This window comes from Haliaeetus leucocephalus, unplaced genomic scaffold, assembly GCF_000737465.1.
Source record: "Haliaeetus leucocephalus isolate CR32 unplaced genomic scaffold, Haliaeetus_leucocephalus-4.0 Scaffold147, whole genome shotgun sequence".
Classification (NCBI taxonomy): Eukaryota; Metazoa; Chordata; class Aves; order Accipitriformes; family Accipitridae; genus Haliaeetus; species Haliaeetus leucocephalus.
This window is the reverse complement of record NW_010972583.1, coordinates 361599-385654: the sequence shown is the minus strand read 5'-3', so window position 1 is coordinate 385654 and position 24056 is coordinate 361599. Positions and strand designations below refer to the sequence as shown.

Genomic DNA, 24056 nt, shown 5'->3' with positions numbered 1-24056 from the left:
GCCCTTAGAAAAGGTCTTAATGTATGGGTAGCCATGAAAGGCCCTTACAGTTACCTGTTCCTTTCCACCTACACACATCTATGCATCCACACACTTTCAGTTGATCATCACATACTGCTAGAGCTTGAGAAGCAGCTGATTAAAGTCACAAAAAAGTTCGTAATGCCATACACTAACAAGCAGAAAAGAATGCTTAATTCTACTGATTATTCATGAATCACAAGCTATTTCTGATTATCATGAGAAAACAAAAATTAAGATTCTTTTTGATCACTGCAATGATTTTATAAGCAAGGATGTTTCAAACCTGGTTTGAGTTTCTGGTGGATTTTATACTTTCTATAAAAAGACTGGATCTTTCTTGCAGCTGCAACCTTTTCACAAGCAGCTGTATTACCTTTGCTTAATTCACCTAGAAATACAAATGTGAAAGTAATGTTTCCATTTAACTTGAGAAACAGTTTGCACATAGGACTGCCAAATGTAAGGAATATAAAGTAATTAATTTTAAAACAGCAGTAAATGGAGAAATCTTGGTACACTATGACAAGCAAGAGGCACGTAAGTCAGTTCAGGATCTAACAAAGCCATAGAGGAGAAATGTTAGAGAGAAATAAAACACTGCCACAGGGAAGAGGCAGTTCACTTCTGCCTTATTCACCATGTGGTGAAAGGAATTCTGTTGGTCATCTAATAAATGAGAAATTGCCTGCAAGTTTTCTGTGGGATTATTTATGAAGATACACAGCTTGGACTGCATGAAGGCCAACAGTTAATACACTAGATGTTAAAAGTGCTGATCCAAAAACATGAATGACAGAAAACACCACTTATTCTACAGAAATTTACTCCAGAACAGTTTAATCTTTCTGAATTAATAATAATAATGGCCTTGGACACTTCACTGCACAGTTTTATACCTATATTTGGATCAAGAATCACAGACTAACTTACTGTCTCCGACCCTTACTCATTCACAGCCAGACATGAACGAGGACCCTCACAAACTGCCTAAGCGCTGCAGGTAGAAGGGACAGCTGAACTGATGGCGTTTCCTCCCTGAGCCAGGACAGTGTCAGTGATGTACCAGAGGACAAAGCTGAGGTTCTGATTATTCAGGGCCATTAAAGATAGCACTTCTAAAATACAAGGTGGTATGTGAGGTTTCCTGGTGACTTCTCAGATAAAAGTGCATATCCTCAGCAGGTGTAAGCGGTCATAGCTTCTCAGATGTCAGTGACCACTGCCATGAAGTGCTGATCTGCCCAAGTATTTAGAGCTAATTTGCTGACTGGCTCCATCTCCATTTCTGCAACTAAATAGTTCAGCAAAGTCTGCTGTGAGCTGGCACACACTTACACTGCCAGTGGGTTTAGCTGTATTTCAGTGATGGATGGTAGAATTAGTAACAGATGAAGTAGCTATCTTTTACCAATTCAGTAGAGATTGCATAGTTTTTCCCTATGCAGACACAACATACGTACTGGACACGCAAAAAATGTAAAACACGCATCGAGTCAACTTCCGTAAGCCTCATGAAAAAAACTAACCTTGTTTATCATCCTCGGAGTCACTGTCAGAATATCCATCACTTTCATCTTTCTCACCGTCAGAGGCCTGCAGTGCCTTCGGTGATGAGGTTTTACTCTCCTTTTCATAGCCTAAATTATGTTTTTTATCATCTGAGGATGACTTTGACATTCCATTCATTTGATCACCAGTCTGTCCCTCTTCATGAACTTCTTCATCTGCTTCAAAATCTTCATCATACTCTAAAATAAAAGCATCATACCATGAGACAGGAAATGGAATTTCACAACTAATAAAAGTTCTTTTTAAGTAGACAGAGGTTAACTTCATTAATCTCCTTTTGCCTTTGCATTTGCTCAGTCTTTTTAAAGCCATGGGAGAATCTAAAACCACAGATAGGAATCATAAGAGCACAGTATTATAAAAAAGCATCATGTTCTTCATAGACAGAGTAGCAAAAATGCCGTAAAGGTACTGAATGATGCATCAAGTATGATTAATACATTAAAAACAAAACAAACAAAATCATTAGTCACTGAAAGGACTAGAAAAATTAAGACCTGGGCAAACTCAAAAATAAAATGCAAGACAGTCTCTTATTACAGGAGAAAAACTTCTTGTGATGAAAAAAAATACAAGCAATAGAGAAAGCTGGAGAAAGGTAATATATTGTAGTGCAAAGTAAGATAAATGTGGATTGACATGGCTAATTAGCAAAGAAGTGGCTTACAAACTAAAGGAATTAATTAAATCCAGCCAAAGGGTGCTGCAGAGGTACATTCTGTTATTGCACTGTTCTAATATGCTCCTTCAGGTCCCAGGTGAAATCCTAGTACAAATGAAGCTTACGGCAGAATTACCATTTTTACATCAACGTGGTTGGGATTTCATCCCAGGCTACTAGCCTGACAAGTTGTAACATTTGATAGATAACTTTGCTCAGATCTATAGGTAAAGACTGTCTTCATGCATATGCATTAAAGAATCCTTCCCTTTCCAGCCAAGGCTGCACTATTTAAAATCCCAGGCACCAGCATGCACAGTGATGTCAGTGGTTGCCATTTAAAATTCTGTAATTCCACTGCTACCACTAGCTCACTGTGCATGCAGCAGAGGCAAAAAACCTAAACTGTGAAGGAGAGCTGTCACTGCTGACACACCAGCTGTCCCTCATGGCCATAATTTCTCACCTTTCAGATTTTATTGCTCACCTCTTTTTCTTTCCATCAGTACTTTTAAAGTACTGAAGTGACAGAATGCCAAGGACAGAAATGAAGCGTATCTGATGCACAACCAATTAGGCAAATAAACAATTACCCAGACAATGAGAATTAAGGGAATAAGGAGATGTATTTTCTGTATTAAAAACCAATTGAGATTCCAACTGCATTGTTGGAAGTGAGGCCTCCTTAGGTAACTGTCAGAAAGGTGCCCACCTCCTGAAGGAAAAAGGCTTGATTAATGACAAACACACATCCACAGGGACTAATGAGGAAGCTGAGCAGTAGCACTGCAGAATTATGAAAGTAAAAATAGAAATAGGAAGTAGGAATTAAAATCCCTCTCTAAACTTGACTTATTCTGAAGAAGACTTTATAATAAGGAGTGAGTAAAGGCACAGGCTGACCTCACCGCCTCTTCCCGTAGGGGCAGGCAGAGGTGTAAGCATCCTGATGGCAACAGGGACTGGCCTTAGGTGGCACTGGGGAAACGGCACATTCTGAGCACGCAGTTGGAGCTGCCACGCATCATTTTTATACCACAAATATTATATTTGCCTGCCACAAGAAACAGCCCTGAGCAAACTTTCAGCAAGGGCAGCCTGTCTCTGGTCTTTCTTTTTAAATCTCTGTCAACAGAAACAAGATTTAAAGCAAAAGGGGCAAGGTCAGCTAGCTACACCAGGCAATGGGAGCATTTGGTAATGGGAAAGGACAATAGCCCCAGTGGGGTTGGAGCAGAGAAGGCAAGAAAGGTGAGCTGGTAGACCTGGAGCAGAGGGAATGAACACTCAGACAAGCGAAAAAACTGGAGGTTTGGGCAGCTGTCGGGTAAGCAGTGCCTGGGGCAGAGTGGTGGAGAAGAGACTGGAAAGAGCCTTAGATGAACAAAGCATTGCACTCCCACTAGCAACAGACAGGAGAAAAGACCAAAATACTTCCGCTGGTGCTGAATCTTGCTGACATTTTGCTGCTTGCACCTTCCCTCCCCTTCTGCACCCAGCATTTGGCCTCCTCCCCTCCACAGTTCATCCCTCCCTCCCATCCATCTCGAATCGGGCAGCAGGAGGCTTTTCCACCTCCTGCCCCTATGTCCACCATCTTCTCTCCATTCACCTGATGCTGACCTCCTGTCTCCCTTAGGAGCTCACTGTCTCCCTACCCACACCCAGTCCCATTTCTTCCTTCTGCTCTACTTCTCCTCCACCTGCTGCCATTCTCCTTCGTCCTTCACTGTGCCCCACTTTCCTCCTGCCTTCCCACCTACCTCAGGCTCCTGTTTCAGCCTCTCAGACCTTTCTTACTCACTTACTTGGCTCTTGCAAAACCCTCTCATCCTGTTGCTTGGCTGAAAGGAGCCCCACTAATTTTATTGCCCAGTCACAGGCATCACCACATTTCTCACAGATGAGGTGTCCTAAGAGAGGATGCCCCAGATGAAGTGGGAGGCCCACAATCCCGTACCTTCTCCAGAATCATCCTCTCCCATTTTTCATCCCCTGCTTGTGTTATGGAATACTATACCATTTTTCCCGGTGTCTTCCTGACTATCTTCACTCTCACGATCAGATAGTTTTTTCCTTTCTTCTTTTCTGTATTCCTGTCCGGTCTCCACTTTGTCCTCAACAGCTTCCACACTTGCTTCGTGACCTGGTAAGATGACTAACACTGAATCTTTTCTTGGTTTCTGCTCAACACTGCTTTTACTTGGCTCACTGCGCACTCCATCTCCCCAGGAACCCACATGCTTTTCCTCATGGTCCTCCTCTATCTTTCTCTTGGGAGGGGATGGCTTTTTGTCCAGACCCATTGCAATAATGCACCTATAAAATAACAAGAATTGGAAAGTACCACGTTTTTCTTTCTGTGAACAATGGAAGGGCAGCAGACATAGCAAGCTATTCCGCTCATTATCAGCAGTGAAACCAGGTACCTATCTGCCTCTGCATTGCCACTCAGACAAGGTTACTGATAATGACTCACTTGGAGAAGCACCCTGAAATCCTCAAGAGCTCCACTAACACAGATGCAGTTCTTCCTTGAAGGAGAGTAACGCTGTCCACACTTAAAGGTGACAATTGAAGTATAAACAGATTAAAATAAAAATTATCATAAGTGCCCATTAATTTCAAGCTACACCAAGCATGATCTGTGAAGACTTAACCACTGAGAAAGGCAGACAAGCTCCAAGTCAGATGTGTGCTGCATCCAGATCCTGCTGTAACACACAGCAAAGTGATATCTCAAGTTTTGTGGGTAAGACTTTTTTTTTTTTTTTAATTTGTCTGTTGTGTCTAGTAACTGCAGGGTAAGAGGGAGATTGAAATTGAATTATTTTCAGTTTCTGTTTGTTTTTCCTACCTAACAGAAACCCAAACAGTTGGAAAACAAAGCATTTTGAATGACTTGTTGAGACTGCTCCTCTTGTGTAAAATGGAGTGACAGCCTCTCTATCTTGTGGTTAGGAGGCTCATATAAGAAACTAGAGTTCCTAATCCTGATTTAACATTAACCGCAGACATGAAAAGCCACCCTACACCACCCATGAGTGTCAGGACATTATGCTGTACGTAGTACGTTGATTCAAATCGGCAAGCACAGGATGAAACTGAAACTGGAACTTTCACTTTAGCTAATCACAAGTCTCTCTGGAAAACCATATTTTCTTTACAGACAACTATGTCTTAAAATCTTTTCCTCCCCCAAAACTGCTTTTTTTATGTAAGGCTTGATTGCAACTCCCCTCACATTCCAGCTGTTTACAAACTACTGTGAAATATCCTACGTCATTCAGTCTAGAAATCTTTCGATTTTGCAGGCATAAAATGTAAATGTGACAATTTCTGAAAACAGTCCTACCTTTTAATTACTTGTTCCTGGTATTTTTTCCAGGGACCTTTGAGATAATTGAAGCACTTCTACTGTACAGAAATGCTGGACCCAGGCCAGCAGAAAACTCTTGGTGCAAGGATCACAGCATTGTTGTAGAAATCACCGTGGCATCACCTCTTTGTGAACCAATAGCCTTAACCCAACAGGGAAAATCAACTGGGATCTCTACTGAGAATCAGAGTGGGTATTTAATCTGTGGATGTGGTGTCATACTCAAAGCGGAAAACAAATATGACTGCGTTTGACCTGAAGGAGATGTGAAAATAGTTGTCATTTATGGGGAGAATCTGGTTAATGGAAATGTTTTTTAGTCACCAGATAAGGTTGGCTGGACTGACAAGAGACAGGAAAACAGAGATATCACTAATAATAAGAGGGCAAGGGGGACAGAAATTGGGGATGACTCAGGAAGAAATTAACCAATATCTGGAGACTATAATAATTCAGAAAATGCACTTCAAATCTTTTTAGAAATCACACAAAAGCTGAGATTTGGGCATTTCCTAAACTCTATAGCCACTATATCCATTCTGAATTCAGAAGTTTTACACTACTTTAAACATACTAAGTAATACGTTTACATAAATCATGTTCAATGTTAGATTGGAGTAGGAAAAATATGGTACAAAAGTAGAATTTTCTTCCTTAGAATTTGGTCCTTCCTTATCTGAAAAAATAGAGCACAGCTCTGTGGAGGTTCTCTTCTTCCAACTGCTTGCCGCTCTTTTAAAAATTACTTAAGAAAAGAACATAAAGTTTTAAAATTATCCATGTGTGCAGAAGTTTACTTGTCTGGCATGACTTAACACTCACACAAAAGGAAAATTTTATTAAAACTAAAGCTTCTTGGCAAAACCACAGCTGTTGCTCACAACATTGACTTTTGCCCAAACCTGAGAATCTTCTGCATGGATTTGCTTTCTGAAGCATGGCTAACATTCAGTACTGTCTTATTCTGCAGCCAGGGGTATTACAGCAGAACCCCACCTTAGAGGCAGAGCTGTTTAAAAATAAATTATCTTATTCTCACAATCACAAAGAAAACTCTGAAAACTACAGTTAACCAAGCAGCATTCTTGATATTTATTTCACTATCACTTCCACCAGAAACATGCAAGTGGCATATGTATACCACCCCACTCCTATTCCTCCATACTCGACTGCTGAGGAAGTGCTGACTGCCTCCTGACAAGCTGACAGATCCAGGGCAAACATTGTCCATTGCTGTGCGTACGCCACAGAGTGACTGAAGAGGCAGCACAAAAGTAGCTGACTTTGATGGCATCCTTGGATGTGGGACCCTGAAGGATGAGCTCAGTTCTGCACATTTCAAGGGGTGCTGAGAAACAGACCGGGCTCTACAGAGCTGTGGGGTGCCGGAAAGATTGAAAAAGAGGAAACAAGGGATAAACTGTCTAATGACTGGGCTGCTAAATCCTTGTGAGCAACATGTATTCATCTCCATACCTGTAGCAAGGAGATGCTCCCTCCACATTGAGAAACCTGAAGTATCCATGTCTGCCTCCCAGCCTGGAACGCTTCTGATGTTTGTACTCACAGCAACAGCTCAACCTGTCCACTTGCATCCCATTCAGAAAAAAGGTGAGGCTGAATGGGAAACCACGGTGCCTCTTTGAGACAAACTGAAAGGTCTCTGTAATCACAAGAAAGGAAAGGGTTCAAAGAAGGTGGTTATGCTTTACTGTCAGCCTGTTGCAATTGTTGTATCTCCTCTGCATCACCACCAAAGCACCCAGCCCTCTGAGGTCAGGTACTTTGTTCTCGGCTGTATTAATTAGCTGGTAAAACTCTACCTCCTCCCCACACAACAGCCTTGTCTCTTCCTGACCCAGGAGTACCAAGCTGGACACCCCTGTGACAAGCTAACACATCGTCAGTTTGGCCGCTCCCTGCTACAGCAGAACAGAAACCAGAGCCTCCTGCCTCAAAAAAATTAACTCTGCCGCTTGCCTTGTAGGAGTGTACATGATGCACAGAAAGCTCAGGATTCCTGGTGTGCATCTACACGGTGCAGTACGGCAGTATGTCAGAGCTCCTGCAGTGTAATGCGCACGTTCCTCAGTGCAGCACCTCGCAGAGTGAGACCAGGCTCCAATCAGTACAGCTGCACTATTAGTGGTGCTGGGCCTGCACTAATACGGTCGTACTCACAGAACACTGAGCAGCTGAAAGATGCTGTTTCTGGAGCCATTTCAGACTACTCTGCAAGGGCACAGTTCGGTATCCAGGCCTTAAGGGCACTGAGGCTGCTACCCAGCTCCGTGCCGGGTGGGACTGGGTTGCGCTCCCTTCACCCACAAGTCACAGCATCCTTCCAAAGTAAACTGAGCACACACCAGCGGGGAGGAAGCCACGCTGCACTCCAGCGGGTTCCCTGGTAAGTGTGAATGGGGCTCCGGACAACAGGAGCACACACAAAGGACACCTTCTGCACAGCTGGGACACAGCTAACCAGATGTGCAGGCACACTGCGGTGCACCCGTAACCTCAGGGGTCAGGCTGAAGTGCAGGGATCTCTGCACCATCTTCCCATATCCAGTGAAAATGCAAATGCAAACCAGGGGGTTCTGTGAGCTGGAATGAGGGGTATAATCTGTGGAATAACTCCTCCTCGTAAGTGAAAATCTCCCAGCCATTCCCTCTTCCCAGTTTCCCAGAACACAATTCACCTTTTCCTGGTGTGATGGAATCGCACTCATGTAAAAGAGATGCGAATTGAGCCCCCACTACGTACTTTTCCTTCTGGAATAATAAGCAACATGCACTGATGTATTATACCAAGTCAGAAACAGATAACCCCTATTTAAGGACAGTTTACTGCTACAACTACTTTATTAACCATACATCTCTACACAAAATTAATCTAAGCTACACCATTTTGTTAAATCAGTTCTCTAAATTCATTCTACCATAATTTGCAAAATTGTAACCTCGCTTTCAATCATGAAACAGTAGATCCAGATTTAGTGGGGAGGCAGATGGTATAAAAATCCCTGAATGCACACGTATCTTGACTGAGTTCAGCTGAAATCATTTTGATACCACATTGACATTTTAGCCAATAAAAAAAGATGTTGCCAGAATCAATATGAACTCTTTGACTCTTTATCCTTACCTCCTTCCAGTAGCTTGCCTTTGTAGACACAAAGGTTTTCTCCTCCACAATGCTGCTGATAGACTTTGATTTCGTCTCTGTAATCAGCATCATCGTGAGATAAATGCACACTTTTTCCTAGGAAGACCATGGTAACAAACACATTGCTGCGTAACGAGGGCTTAGGGAATCCTCCAGAATTCTGCAGCAGGAAATACACAAAAAGTGCATTCAGCTTCCAACTCTTACAAAAGGTGAACACAAAGATCATGTACGTGCGGCATACACTTGAGGCTTCCAATCTTTTAAGATAGGCCTTGAGCTGCTTCAATTGGAAAGTGTTTTGTAATGTGCAGAATGGCAGGAAAATATTTCAGACTGAAAATCCATTGCATTGAACTGCCCAAAATTGGAGGGATGAGGTCTAATGACCCATATTGTCCCTCCCAATCCTGGGTTCCTACAATTTCCTTTACAGGAGTCAAAACTGGCTGGAGATACAGTGTAACAGATCAAGTTTCCATACACTAAAGGCATTTCATATATCCCTCTGAAGTTCTGGTACTAGATATAGTCAGAGATAGGATCAGATTGGCTAAGATGGAAGGCTTTAAGTAAGAGTGCTATGTTTTTTTTGTTCAAGCACCTTTTTTCCCCCCAACTGATGAAAAACACCAAATGTTTTAGTTTACTATATAGAGAGATGGGTGGCAGTTATATATTTTAATAGTTGTAAATTTTCTTTCTTTTAAAAATTCAGTGAATCTTTATGCAAACTAGGTATACACATCTTTCAGCATTAGGCAAATACACCAATGAGGAAGGTAACATACCTATACATAAACAGAGAAGTACACAGAGATAACTTACCTTTGTTAAAAGTTGCTCTACGTCATTTGGTGCAGTGGTGGGATGATACCGCCTGCCTCTGTGCACCCCATTTCTCACCGCAGTTATGCTCTTGTCTCCTTTTTGCAGGGGGGGAGGTGGCACTGGTATCACATAATTGTTAATGACGGGGAGCTGATATGGGGATGTACCAGTCACATATTCCATTGAATTCATAAGTCTTAACCCACTCTTCTCCCCCTGCAAAAACATTTTAACCAGGTTAAATAGGTTATGCAAAAATAGCTACCAAGCATACTGAACTAACCATGGTTTCACTGCTCTTTACATTTAGCAACACACATACTTCTAGAACAATTCCTTAACTTGGTGCTTGCAATTTTGTTCATGAAAACATTTCTGTGCTAAAACCGTTTCTTTTAATTTGCAAAGCAACGGGCAGATTCCTTGGAAATGTCACCCTCATAGATTATACAACATTGTAAACCATGTACTACTTGTAACCACGCAGGGTTCTGATCACAAGCAGACAGAATATTGCACAACCCCACAGCACTGCTGCGTTCTCTCAGCTGGCAAGCAAATTCCAAAGCAGCCAGAATCTTCCAACGGTAACATCATTTGGCATCAGTTATACAAAATGTGGTTCAAAATGCTTTGTTCCCATTTGTAGTGGAGGTTTACTCCTCCTTCAGGATGAAATGCAAACGGAGAACTAGGGCCCTGAAAAGCAAGACATCTCTAGAGAATAAATGCTGCAAAAGTTGCATGCTCTGGATCTGAGCTCTGCATCATGTCTTCATCATCTATGACCGATTTAGCTGTTTTGTCAGTAATGAGCATTAAAGAAACCATTTAAATCACCCGTAATTTGAGCAGACATAGATAGTGCCAGCAAATTCTTGGAGAAAGGATCATGACTTTGCAGCTGTAGATGAAGATGAAAACTTGTAAGACTGCGTGAAAATATTCCTGAGTTATTGGTGTTAACCAGGTGGCTGCCTCCCTTTCTACATAACAGAAAATCTATATAGAGAGAGAAAATTTTGCATGCAGAGAGATTTTATACTATAAAAGATAAGTCACCACATTTTTCCTGGCTGTGATCAAGAACCGGGCATTAGACCAGTAAGACAATGTTTTGAAAATTAAGAAGAGGTTAAAAAGGAGAGTTTAAGTAAAAGCTAATGACAATTTGGAAAGCATGTGGCCTGCAGTATGCAGTTCTGGGAACTACTGCACGAAAGCAGTATTATAAAGCTGTCCCTAAAATTATATTATTTTCAGAATGAACTATGGCCTCACCCCACTGGCAAACTGCTGATCATGTTCAAGTGTGTGGCACTTTTGTTTAGAGCTGGAAGCCTTTGGTACAGACCCCACTGCAGCACAGCTCCGAAGCGGTTGGAGGCGAAGTGGGTGCTGCATATTTCCTGGAGCTGTATTTGGTCGCCAGGAAGTCTAGAAAAGGAAAAAGAAAACAGCTACAAAATCTCAGCGTATAGTTTCCAGTGCAGAGCAGCATCAACAAAAAATAGCACTGATCAAGATATTTGGAATTGATGAGTGATTCTGGTACCTCTGCCTCCCTTTAGGCATCTCTAATTGAGCATCCAAAAACTGGAGCATCCAAAATAACTCTTGGCCATAAATACAGGTTTTGCTACTGCCTCTTCACAGTGCAGCCTTGAAGTAAATATAATGAACTCACAGAACTGTAGCATTGTGTTGTGTTTTGGTGAGTTCAGCACATGGACACTGAGAGGATGCAAGACAAAAGCATGCCTATTTTTGTTCAATACTCAGCATTTTTCTGACATTCTTAGTTCATCTTTCCCTTGTATACCCATCAGAATACCAAGTTAAAATGTTAAAACCTAAAAAACCTGTTTAACTGAGTTAACTCACCATCTTAGAAAAGGCAGTCTCCTTGGATCGGTGTTGATGAGAAGGATGTCCACCACTATAATCGACTACAGGTCCAGGTGCCCTCTGTACGGGATGGAGAGGAAAAGGTCATTCAGGACTGAAAGTCTCTCTTCAGTCTGCATCAATTATCATTAATGAAATGGAGAACCAGTTAAACCTGAACTATATATTTGACCTTTGACCGTAGACTTCAGTTATCATTCTATTTCAAGAGTGTATTAACATTCCTTCTCTGCCTGTTAACAGAGAGTAAGAAGCTTCTGAGCCAGAGCTCCAAAGCACGGCCTTCTGGAATGAGCTTTAGTCTTACTGCACCCCTTCAACTCTCTTTTCTAAAAGACCTCCATTGCTTTCAGGATTTTACAATGTGTAAACTTGCCTACAGCCACAGTTTTCACTGACAATACTTAATGTACTGATATCAGCCTAACCTTGGGTGACAAGGCAGGTAAAAGGGAAAGACTAAAGCAGATTTATCACAAAGCAAAGCTATTTTTTTCTAGGTTCTGATGTGCCATTCCTGCAACATTGGCTTCTCAAGACTCCTCTTCAATCACACAATCTTGCAAATGGGAAATCAGCTTCAAGTGATGAAGGATGAGGCCCTAATCTGGAACAATCAGGGCAGTCAATACTCTAGACTAAGCACAGATGTCATAGACACATGTGCACGCTTTCAGCTGTATGTGCTCCCATTATAGCATGTGGCGAAACTCACCAGTTGTGAGTGACTAGCTGGTTCCCCAGCCACTAAAGGATGGAGCCCATAACGATTTCTTGGACCAAGTGGTGGATGGGGGGGGCGCATAGGGCTAGCACCTTCCACTGATCTTCTGGATTGTTCCACCTAAAAGAATAGAAATGTACGTCTCTGAGGTACTAAATATGCTAACAGCAATGTCTGAGCTTGCCTTCCGTCTGTCTTTCATTGGACAGCTATGATGACCAGCTTGCCTAGACCCAATGCAACACCTGGTTAAGAAAGGAAAGGAAATGACAGAGAGAACGAGGGATGAGGGAAAAGACTTATTCCCACCTCTGATTCATTTCCCTGCAGCCTTCTCCAGCTGCTGATCCCCCCAAATTCAATTCATCTGCCTGTTCCTGTGCATCTCCCAATTCTTGGTTTGGTTGAAGGTCTCTTCCTTTTTTAAATTTGAGTGCATCTGCCACTTCCTTGCTCTGACTGCTGCCCCTCCCTACCTTTTCTTCTCAAAAGCTCCACTTTGGGCTGACCACCCTTCTGGAAATAGACAGCTCTGTCTTTCACCCTCCCTTGCTCAGTCATCTGTCTTTCTCCTTTCCTTTTACATTAGCTACTCAGCCGAATTCACTGAATGTTTGAGGTGAGAATTAAATTACACTGCTAATTCCAGCCAGGTTCCTGTGTCCCAGTGTGGCATCACAGCAAAGATACAGATCACATATCTGCAGGCGTCTCCCTTACGCTTCTCACTGAAGGAAGCTGTTTTGGCTTATGTTCCAAAATTATCCAAGTCCAGAATCCCTTGACAGGGTGCCTTAATCGCTGCTTCCACTGTGGTGACTTTCTACCAGCAGGAGCTCAGTCAGCAAACAATGCCTTTGCAATTACCATAGTGATCAGTGTTTTTCAGTAAAAGCTCCTCCTTTCTTTACCTGATGAATTGCTCATACATGTGTTATTTAAAATTAAAAATATTTGACATTGTTTTTCAACTGCTTAAAGAAGCAGTTAGCTTCTCAATGCATTCTTCTCAATGTATGCAGGGTCCTAATAAAGAAATAAGAATTTGAGTATATTTCAGCCAAAACGAGAACAACTTTTCCCATATGAGTCCAAGTGACTTCAGGGGGAGAAGAACCACTGACTTCTGTGGGATTTCCATGACCAATAACTACAGAATCAAGCTCTACCTACATGACACCAAAGTGAAGATTTCTGAAACCTCTTTTCATTACTTACATGCTGGTTCTGCTAAATATCATGTGGAGAGGCCAATGACTGAAAATGTGAGCTCAGGGCTCAGCAGCAGTCAAAAGCAGATAGTGTCTAGAATTACTAGGAGCAGAACTGCAACACATATCTTGAATTATTCATCCTGTTCTGGTTCCCCATTTCAAAACAGAAATAGTAGAAGTAGAAAAGGTAACAAAATGGCAACAGTAATGAGAAGCCTGGAATGGCTCATGTATGAAAGATTCAATAGACAGAGGGTCTTCAACTTGGAAAACTGAGAAGGAATATGAAAAAGGTATATAAAATCACAAATTCCTTGGAAAAGGAGAACAATTATTAACTTTTTTCAAAACAAGAACAACAGAGCATCAAACAGAATTATCAGAGAGCAGACACATTAATTATTGTGCAGAAATGCAAGAAGCACCATTTCATACAACTCATAATTAAATTCCACAACCAAGAACACTGCAGAGCCAAAATAGTAAGTAGATTCAAAAGGAATTAGGTGCATGAAAGGAAGTTCCTCAACTGCTGGATAGAGGAAGAAGGAGACGTAACCTGGGGCAGGATCATCCTCTACTTGCCTGTTTCTTGTACTTTTTCCATAAACATCAGAGACAGAACACTTAGCTCAATGAATCTCTGGCCTGACTCACGGCTGCTACTTAACACAGGGCAAAACTGCCACGTCCCATCAGTACTCAGTAGCACTCAAGCCTTACCTTGATTTTCTGCACCCTCTCCTTCCTCACAGAATTTTCAAGTTTCCTTTTTATTTCCAGCTGATGATGACGCTATCAATGTAAGACAAAGAGAAATCTCATTAATGGACATTATGAGATGTCAATGAATGTAAGAACACTTGCTTCTGTTCTGCTTATCACTTGCCTGCTCCTTGGTCATTACTCTCATTGAGCCCTATCATAAAACTACTGTTGATTCAATCCACTTGCATTACACCTGTGTATATTAACATTGGCAAGGGAACAACTGAGCATTTGTAAAGTTGCAGGGACCAACTCCATTCTTGATATGTAACACGAATGTGCCCAAATTTTGTACTCAGATAAGATATATAACCATGTTCAAACTATTTTGTTTTGATTAGATTTTTTTTTTAAGCAAACTGGTCCTATGAATATCATCCCATAATCTGATGACTGCCAAAGATCAGTACGTGAGCCGGGACAGTGTATGTTTTAATGACAGTATGGTTTAACAACCAGAGGCCAATGGAGATTTCATATGGGGGACATCAAGCACAAAGATTGTCCTTTTTCCCAGCTGGAGAGAGCCTTTCAGTGGAGCACGAGGGCACAGCTATGGAAAACAGTCCAGTATGAGTTAACAGCCACTGGCCATCAGTAGGGAAGTATCTGAAAAGGCTTACACATCACTAGTAAACACATACCTCCATGTCAAGGACCTTATGAAATATGGCATGAGCCAGGCACTCCTGGACATATCTCTGGTGATCCCTCCTCATAGCATTTAGCCGGTATTCTTTCTCAGATATTATTCTTCCACTCCTTGAGATCTGCCGTAAACAAATACAATGTAAGTAAAAAGGAGATGACAGAATAAAGTATGTTTTTAAAGAGAGTGCAATTTCCCAGAAAGACTTCTTTCTCTTCCCAGTTAGGTACCACCTCTGCTTCTGCCATTGTGCTGGAACTCACCATCCCAGCAGAGAATTGTAGTTTCTTTGACCCCATGGACTCCATCAGCCAAATGAAAAGAGCAGCAGAGCAGCAATCACATTTCCTAACAGCTGAGGGATCAGCCTTACTCTTCATGGGCCACTGCCCAAGTCAGTGGAGAGAAATTAAATACTTGCCTTCCTGTGCTAAACAGAGTCACATCTAGGAGTGCATAAGTAGTTTTAAAAATGTTCACCACATTCACCTTTACCAATCCTTCAGTTTTCCTTTAGAGCCAAAGATGCTTAGATTTCACGGTTTTACAAACCTAGGAGAATCAATACGATTCTGTATGTTTCCAAACTGAAAGATTTTGCAGAGGCAAACTCCAATGAGCAAAAAGAAATATGGAGCAAAAACATAAAAACATTCCAAATTTATCAAAACCTCTCCATGAAATATCTTCTTCTGCCTGGATGTGAAATACAAACAGATTGACAAATGTTCTCACATCACCGTAATTGTGCAGTAATACAGTGCCATGTGTAATAACTTACTGAAACTGCATTACTGAGCAGAAGTTCAGGACTAAGCTGAGGCTCTCCAGTATTTACATACACCATGAATCCATGTCAGCCACTGTTCCCAGTTTCACGCAGATAAGCATTATGACTGCTGCAGTACAGAAGGTGCAGTGGAAGCATAAGCGTGATATTCTATGGAGTATGGCCTCCAAATTGACTGTTAGCACATCACTTCTAGTGTGCAATCATCACCCACCAGCAGCCCACATGCCAGCATCTTCATAGCCCCAGGTGGCCCTTGGACCCTGCTGTCCTGAAACGTGCTCAGTGCCAGCTACAGTATGTCCTCAGCTGTCGCTAGTGTCATCCAAAACCACTCAGCACACGGAGCTAAGCTCCAAACTTAGTTTAACCTGTCTTTTTGTCATTCTGACTCCAGTAGCACAGCCTTAAGCACCACAGCTCTGCATCCCTGCAATATCTAGCTGACCAACGGTAGATAATAATGCAGTGGGAGATGCTTTGATTAAACAAACCCACCCTCGGTCACAGTGTGATCATGTGGCTTTGATCTGGCACAATAAAATTTCACATGTTTGGCTAGCCAGTCAAATTCTTACCAATGACAACACATACTTCTAACAAATAAACAACAGAACCATTAGTGTTTAGACTTGTGCAGTATTAAAAAAACCAAAGAATTCTTTTATTTTTTTCTCAGAAAAGGAAACTTTTCAATCTCACCAGTCCTGATCTCTGAAGATGTCGTCTTATCCTGGTATTGCTGAAATATCCAACCAGGTGTTTGTCTGTAAGGCTATTGTAGGTTGCAAGAAATCTGAAATAAAAATCAGTACAGATGCATATAATCCCCTTGACAGGCAAATTATTACAGCTTCATTTACAAAGACCTACCCAATAGCTTGCTGCACAAAATGCTGTCTTGATGAATCATGTCCAGTGTTTTGTCAGATAAATGCCCATTAGATTATGTAAAAGCAACATCTTACTGCCTCCAGAAGATTCATATCAGAAACAAGTGACTTCTATGTAAGATACAGCAGCTCAGTATTGAACGGCGTACCACCACCGAGGCACGGGGTCCAACAGAGCCCAGCCCTGAAGGTCTCCTCCAAGACCAGCTCCCGCAACAGCCTCCTCAGACAATAAACTTTGACCTTCGGCAGGTCAGTTCCTTCTGCCACCTCCTAACTCATGATAGACAGGGCAGCAATGGAGTTTCTGGCAGCTTTTGCAAAGACCTGTAAGAATAACTTGGGTTGGGAGGCACCTCCAGAGGCCATCTAGTCCAACCTCCAGCTCCAGGCACATCACTGACCAGACTTCACCTACAAGAAGGAATTTTCCTGTGGTCTTCATTGCCAGCTCTCGGCCATTATTGTCTGATATCTAACATTAAAAAAATTGCCTTCTTCAGTCTACTTATGTTAGCAGAAACTGCTAGCACCAAAACATATTTTTAAGACAGGACACTTTCCACAGTATTTTCACTGGCTTGAGAGTTATCATACACATTATTAACTTGGGTGCAAATCTTTGTCCTGATGAAGACTACTGATTTGTGTTTTCAGCCAAAGCCTCCTTCAATATCCACATTTCCATCCATTTCTTTATGGGACTTCCCTCTTCTTTAATGATCCCACCATCAGAGGGACTGCCTATCAAATTCATCACTTGGAAGACCTACACAGAAAACTAAGTGGCTTCCATTTCAGGTGTCAAAAAAGACACTTAAGACTTCCTTCCTATTTTGAACCATTTTCTCAATTGGGATTCAGCTACGTGTCTGTTAAAATGTTGTCTGGCCAACCACTAATTTGTTCATGAACAAAAAAGCCTGTTTCAAAAAACAGTTCTCAATTTGGCCTTTACACCAACAGAACTCACAAACCACTCGGGAAAACTAATCCATGACAGCAAGATTAGGAACTGTGCTGTCTGTTTCAGGGACCATTTATTTGAACGCGGCAGTGACTCTACACTATTTATTTAAATAAACAGTCAAGAATGCTTGTCCCACAAACATATTTGTAAATTCAACTGCACAAAACTTGTACAGGACAAGATTTATTACTTTTGTGGTATTTACAGGCTAGAAAGCATATGTTACTGCAGTATGTTTTTGCTGGCTGTCACCATATGGCAGCAGTTTGTCTGAAGTGCAGCTTACATTGATGAGAATATTTCTTTTTTTCCCCCTCTAAATACAGCTACGACATTTTACCAAAAATCATCAGATCTACTGTATGTGACCGATTTACTCAAGCTAAACAAAAACCAAACGTACTCCACAGGAAACCAAAGAGTTTGCATGACAGGCCAGCAAGCACACTCGTCTGTCTGCGTGGATCCCGATACGCTATTCCTCTGGCACTTGGCAAGCTGCCACCTCTTCACCACCTCGGTCTTTCTGTGCAGAGTATGCTTTGTGCTGGAGGCACAGGAACAAGTCCTCACCCAAAGCAGGGTATCAGAAGACAGCTGAGTGGTGAGAGACAGTGCCTCTCTCTCGAGATCCCAGCCCCTCCTGGGCTGGAAAGCACAGACCCTGGACAACTCATCACTCGGTTCACTATTGACCTGCGCAGGTCAAAGCTAAAGACCCGGATCTCTTCTGCCACACTGTGAGAGACCAACCAGCCGGTACTACGACAGCTCTACAGCACTACGAAGTGTCATTCAGTCTAAAAGACTCATGGGACTACACTGCCTCAGCGGCAGAACGGTTGGGCTAGACTACTTTCTGCTAATCTTCTTTAAAGACCCCTGATGTAGGGGTGCACAAGTCCTCTTCTGTATCCAGAGCAATAAAAACGAAATGCAAGAACCTCTCAAGTCTTTTCCAGTTCCCAAGTCAATATACTAAAGATTCTCTTTAATGCATACACTGAACAACCCAAAGTGAACAAATTGCATCTCTCTTCTACTTATTGGTGAGAAACTGTATAGACCAGCAAACATGGAGAACCAGACCATGCAGACCACCCAAGCAGGGCCCTCCCCTGCTCTACCCAAGGAATGCCACCCATCTCTGGAAAGCCAACAGAGCTAAATCATCACAGCTACCAAAGATCAGAGTTTCCAAAAACTGAACCTAAGATATGAAAGTTGAACACAAAAACTGAAGCATCCGTAATTAGCAGATATATTTTTAAATAGTTCTTAGCACAACCTTATCTCACTTCACTCTCTGGAAAACAGGACAAATAACTAAGTAAGTGACAGTAGGCTTAAGTTTTTAATACTCTAAATCCATTCACATTTGTAAAATTTATACACTCCAGATACATGTTGCATAATATGTTCAGCCCGACCTTCGGGCTCTCTAGGCAGGATATGTTTTAATTACACAACAAGAGATTGATCTCTTTTGTTTCCTTTGGCTTTAAATGCCACTGTACCTCTACTACAAGTCTTTCAATGGGATAATTTAAGATAAATGTCCATTGCTGAGGTAACTAGCAATACACACAAAAGTATACTCAAGGAAATAAAGAACAATTAAAAAAAAAAAAGAAATCCAAAAAAACAGAGAGATATGGATTTACAGCAATTTTATCTGGGGTTTCACAATAATCTCACAGGTAGCCTACCAACAATAAATTAAACTTTAACAAACAATTTAGCTTACCCTGTTATGCATGTTGATTAAACACTGGTACTATAGCAACTGTTCTACATTACTTTTTTAATCCACTGTTTGCATTCACATTTGAAACCACCAGATTACATCAATTGTGCTAAGTATTGACTTATGGTATCACCTAGCAATTGCATACGGAGACAGAGGAGAAACTCAGTCCAATTCCTTTTCATTTACTTCCTTCCATCTAATATTTCATGGACCATATAACTAGTTAAAATGCAACTCCCACCTGAGCACAGTGATGCAACAACTTCAGTTTCAAAGAAGTCTCCGTACACGTATTTTCTTACTTAAATTATGAAAAGGCTTGTCCTACAAAAACGCGGAACTAAATTCAAAGTTAAAAAGGGTATTGGAAGAAATAAGGAAATGTTTTGGGCCTGAACTAAAACCCATTAAACCATTGGAAAGACTGCAGCTGGATCCACTGGGCTTTGGCAGAGCCACACTGCCAAGGGAAGCCTGAGCTCTCTGCCCAGGTGAATGCCTCTGTTGTCAAGAAAACCAGCACAGACAGCCGCACAGAATACCCTGGGCATGGACTCAAACTCCGATTTAAGTTACGTGCAGTAAGCGGGGGCTGGCCCTGCAAGCCTACGCTCACCTGGAGCTTCTGCCAGTTTTCCTGCTTATTTCAGCTGACCCGTTCACCCTCCACCAGCAGATTTTAGGCCAGTTTAGTTGGGAGTGGGCCATATTGGTACCATGCTTGGGCTTGGCCCAAATCCCTCTGGAGTATCCCACTGACACTAAAGGATCAGACTCATTCAGTGCGCCAGCAGATGGGGTGCAGGCGTACTTTCCAGTCTGAGGGCAGCCAGGGTGAGACCTTATCCTCGGAACGGAATCTGCGCCCTTCCCTCAAAAGCATGCAACTTATTGTCAAGCCTAACCTTCAGATGAGACCTGTGCTCCCTTGCGCCAACCGATGACTACGGCACAGACGCGTGCAGCGTTGGGAAAAGGGCACCAACAGCATCTTCACATGATCCCCCCCATTCGGCAGCTCAAGTGCTCTTTCCTTTCAGTCTTTGCTGACTCACAAAATCATGTCTGGAGATAAAATTCAGACTGCTGCTTAGAAATGACAAGGGTGAAACAGACAAGAGGATGATTCAGAGAGATGCAGTAACAGAACTGCTGCAACACAGATTTGGGTTCATTGTTTGCTTCACAGAATAAAACAGCCTCTAACAATGCGCTATATTCAGAGCCAGTGCTGTGTATCACAATGATTTTTAAGACCACCCTTACTCATTTGAAAGGATATCAAGACAAAGTCGCAGTGGGCATCCTACATTAGTTTTGCAAAGCAAATCTTCAGTTAATAATTTACAGTGCAATTAAATCGGTGACTGCTCACCAAAGAAATAATCTAAGAGAGCATCAAAGCTTTAGTTATTGATTGGTAGAGTGACAGGGAATTACAGCCCCAGTGTTGTATGTTACAGCTCAAGTTTATTGCTCCTCCAGTCAAACAAACAGTCCTGCCCGTGATGGAGACCATTCCTCACTCTAACAAGCTACTGGATCTTGCACTGTTTCTGCTGGGGACATAAACAAGAAAGGCTTGTCTAGCTTTCAGACAGAACAAATCTAACCGCAGGCTGTCAACCACAAACAGCGAGTTCAACATCCCACAAGGCAGGGGGACCTGCCCAGCACATTCCATCTGGGAGCAAAGACTACTCTCGGGAGATTTCCCAGGTATCTGGCACCCGTCTGCCACTCCCTCCCTGAGGAAACTCTTCAGCCACCATGAAGTACACCCCACTTCCAAATAAAACCGCTGTCAGGGTCTCCAGAGAGGTAAGCAGATGGTGGCAAAGTGGTTTTCTGCAGAACTGGAATTTGGCGTTAAACCCTGAAGGTAAGGACTTTGTGAATCCTAGCTGGGAATGGCCTAACAGGCACATGTGGGCTTAGGAATCAAAAGACGGTACAATTCCATCACAGAGAATGGACTTTTGCCATCTACTCGCCAGTACAGGCATTCAGAAGATAACTGCTGCCTTTATTACACTCTTCAGCATAAACGCTTATTTTGTTTGGTGCCTCCAAGCTTAAGCCAAGCGAGTACAGCCAGTGACTATGCTGCGCTTGGGTTCCTCTCCCTCTGAGAAAGAGGGCCATCTATTCAGAAGATGAAAAGCCAGGAAAACAATCCCCAGTCTCCACAAAAGAAGGCTCTTGCTTTGTCAGGAGACAGGGCTGTTACCCGTGTAAATTGACCCTTCCGACTACGGGCCTTAGACCACGTTCCTCCTCCTCCCACGGGAAGTTGCTGCCATCCAGCTGGGTCACTGACCGACCCTTGGCTGCACCACCTCTGGACTTCACCTCGAGGAACAGCTCCGGCTTCTACACTTACTAATTTCAACTACCACTGCTGTACTTGTGAGAAACCATGCTGGAATGCAACTACGAACCAAAGCTCACTGAAGTCAGCAGATGACTTGAAATTTTGATGAGGTTTTGCAGTCTTAACAGTAATTAATCGGTTTATTCCAAGCCCACAAAAACCTTAAGCACATGTACACTTTTACTCAGGTGATAACCAAGGAAGGGAGAAGCCACGGTCTCTCCAAATCACGTTGTATCTCTGCTTAAATATCTGCAGGACCCCTTCAGTCCTGGTTGTCTTGCCCCACAGACACACAGGTCACGTTCACCTGGGTTTTTGTTTCAAAAGCTTCATACTACTTTCTTTACTCTCTGTCTAACCACTGAGGATTCTTTGCCCAGATACTCAGTGAGAATTACTTTATTTTATGAATACTTTGCCCCAGGGGATGGTCACCACACTCAAAGGCATCCGTAGATCTAATAAGGAGACAGAAATGAGCTTGGTCTGCCCATACCCAAAGGTAGCCATGATGCTCTGGAAGGCAGACAGTGGCTCGCCCAACACTGCACCTGAACACGGTACAGCACCCTTACGAAGTTCAACAAGGACGGACGAAAAGTCCTGCACCTGGGAAGGAATAACCCCATGCGACAGCACAGGCTGGAGACAGCCAGGCTGGGGAGCAGCTCTGCTGGGAAGGACTGGCTGCTCCTGGGAGGCACAAGCTGAACGTGAGCCGGGCAGGCAGTGAGGACGGCCAGCAGCATCCCGGGGGGAATTAAGAGGGGCGCAGGCAGGCGAGTGAGGGCAGGAATTGTCCCCGTTCCTCGGCACCCGTTAGACGCCATGTGCACTGCTGTGTCCGGTTTTGGGCCCCAGAGCAAAGAAGCCATGGAGGCACTGGAGCAAGTTCAGGAGAGGCCGCCGGGATGGTGGAGCCGGAGCACGCGCCCTGCGAGGTGAGGCTGAAGGAGCCGGCACGGCCTCAGGAGGGGCATCTCCGAGGTCCCACAGCAGCCTGCCAGGGCCTGGGGGTTGTGGAGAAGACGGAGCCAGAGAAGGGACAATGGGTACAAGCTGAAAGAAGTGGGGTGGAGGCAGGTCTAATGAAAACGGTTTTCCTCATGAGGAGGGCCAGGAAGTGGAGGGGTGTGCTGTTGCCACCCTTGGAGGTTTTCGGGATCTGTCTGGATGATGTAACCTGGTCTGACCCCATGGCTGACCCTATGAGCAGAAGATTGGACTAGAGACCTCCCGCAGTCTCTTGCAGAGTGAATTGTGATCCCACATCTCATTTGGCTGCTGTACTAGGCTACCTCTGTTTGAGAGTTTCCAGAAGGGAAACGGGCGAGGAGCAGAGGCAAACCCCACATGTGTTAGCCTCTCCCCATCCACTTCAGCAAGCTCTTTGTAAGTCACAGCTCTGCAATTTTCACAGTTTTCTGTGTCAGATGCAGACTGGAGGTATTCCTTGAAATATCTGTGACGTGAATGCAATCAGCCACAGCATAATCATTTCCCAAAAACTGAATTAACAAACGCCACCCAGAGTCCAAAAGTGCCTTATGTGGTAACTAGAGGGAAACAATCTTCCAAGAATAAGGTTTTAAGTATTTTGTTTGGAGTTCTATATATTTCTTCATAAAAGAGATTTTCATGCAGAACACTTTTTCAAAGGTTTTAAAATAATCAAATCATGCTACAGGTTCCAATTCTGAACACAACTAGACATGGAAATGAGAGCCAAAATACTCCTGTTCCGCTACTGGTTTGTTGTATGGCCATGAGCAAGTTATATCATTATTTCTTTACTCAGAGCATCGCCCACTAAAACAGGGTGTCTTCAATTCTGTCATGGAGATGGAGGTCTACAGAGATACTCAGTCTCTCAGTATCTGTAACTCACGTCAGCCTGGGGAAGTCTGGATGGTCTGAAACTCGCGACCGGCAGATGTGGAGCCGGACAACAACAAAGGGAAATGCCCGAAGTCAGTGGCCCCGTCCCCTGTGACTCCATTGCCCCGTTCCCAGAACCAAGCAACCACCTCGGCAGAGGGCTGCGAGAGCCGGAGCGGACCTGGGTTACAAACCGCTCACCTCCGCCCGGGCCACCGGTTCCTCCCAGCCCGCTGCCGCACGCACCTGACGCCCAAAGCCAACGTTTTGCCCGCGCTGGAGTGCAAGGAAGCACCTTTAGGTCTTTCAGGTTGTCTGCTCCATTCTAGGCCATTCTTCTCACAGAATTAAAAAGGCAAACCCGACCGTTAAGCAAGGAGCGGCCACCCAGCTCTCGTTATTCCAGGCAGGCGGGCTGCGGGGCCGCGGGCGGCTGCGGGACCCCGGGAGCACCCGAGGGCTCAGCCCGTTGGCGCGGCGGCCCAGGGCCCCCTGCCGCCCCCCC

At 43.4% G+C, this 24056-nt stretch overlaps 1 protein-coding gene across 1 annotated transcript in view; it reads right to left on the bottom strand.

The window, feature by feature from the left end:
• The window catches only part of ERICH3 (glutamate-rich 3), a 39727-nt gene extending 19723 nt beyond the window's left edge, over nucleotides 1-20004 (bottom strand). The window contains exons 1-12 of the mRNA XM_010561533.1: nucleotides 19913-20004; nucleotides 16386-16479; nucleotides 14889-15014; nucleotides 14200-14271; nucleotides 12254-12382; nucleotides 10912-11067; nucleotides 9628-9846; nucleotides 8779-8959; nucleotides 7110-7296; nucleotides 4275-4573; nucleotides 4063-4167; nucleotides 1551-1772 (exon numbers count right to left, since the gene is read on the bottom strand). Coding sequence (XP_010559835.1) covers nucleotides 1551-1772; nucleotides 4063-4167; nucleotides 4275-4573; nucleotides 7110-7296; nucleotides 8779-8959; nucleotides 9628-9846; nucleotides 10912-11067; nucleotides 12254-12382; nucleotides 14200-14271; nucleotides 14889-15014; nucleotides 16386-16479; nucleotides 19913-20004 — 1882 coding nt within the window. The remainder of the gene's footprint in view (nucleotides 1-1550; nucleotides 1773-4062; nucleotides 4168-4274; nucleotides 4574-7109; nucleotides 7297-8778; nucleotides 8960-9627; nucleotides 9847-10911; nucleotides 11068-12253; nucleotides 12383-14199; nucleotides 14272-14888; nucleotides 15015-16385; nucleotides 16480-19912) is intronic.
• Between the last annotated feature and the right edge of the window lie 4052 nt (nucleotides 20005-24056).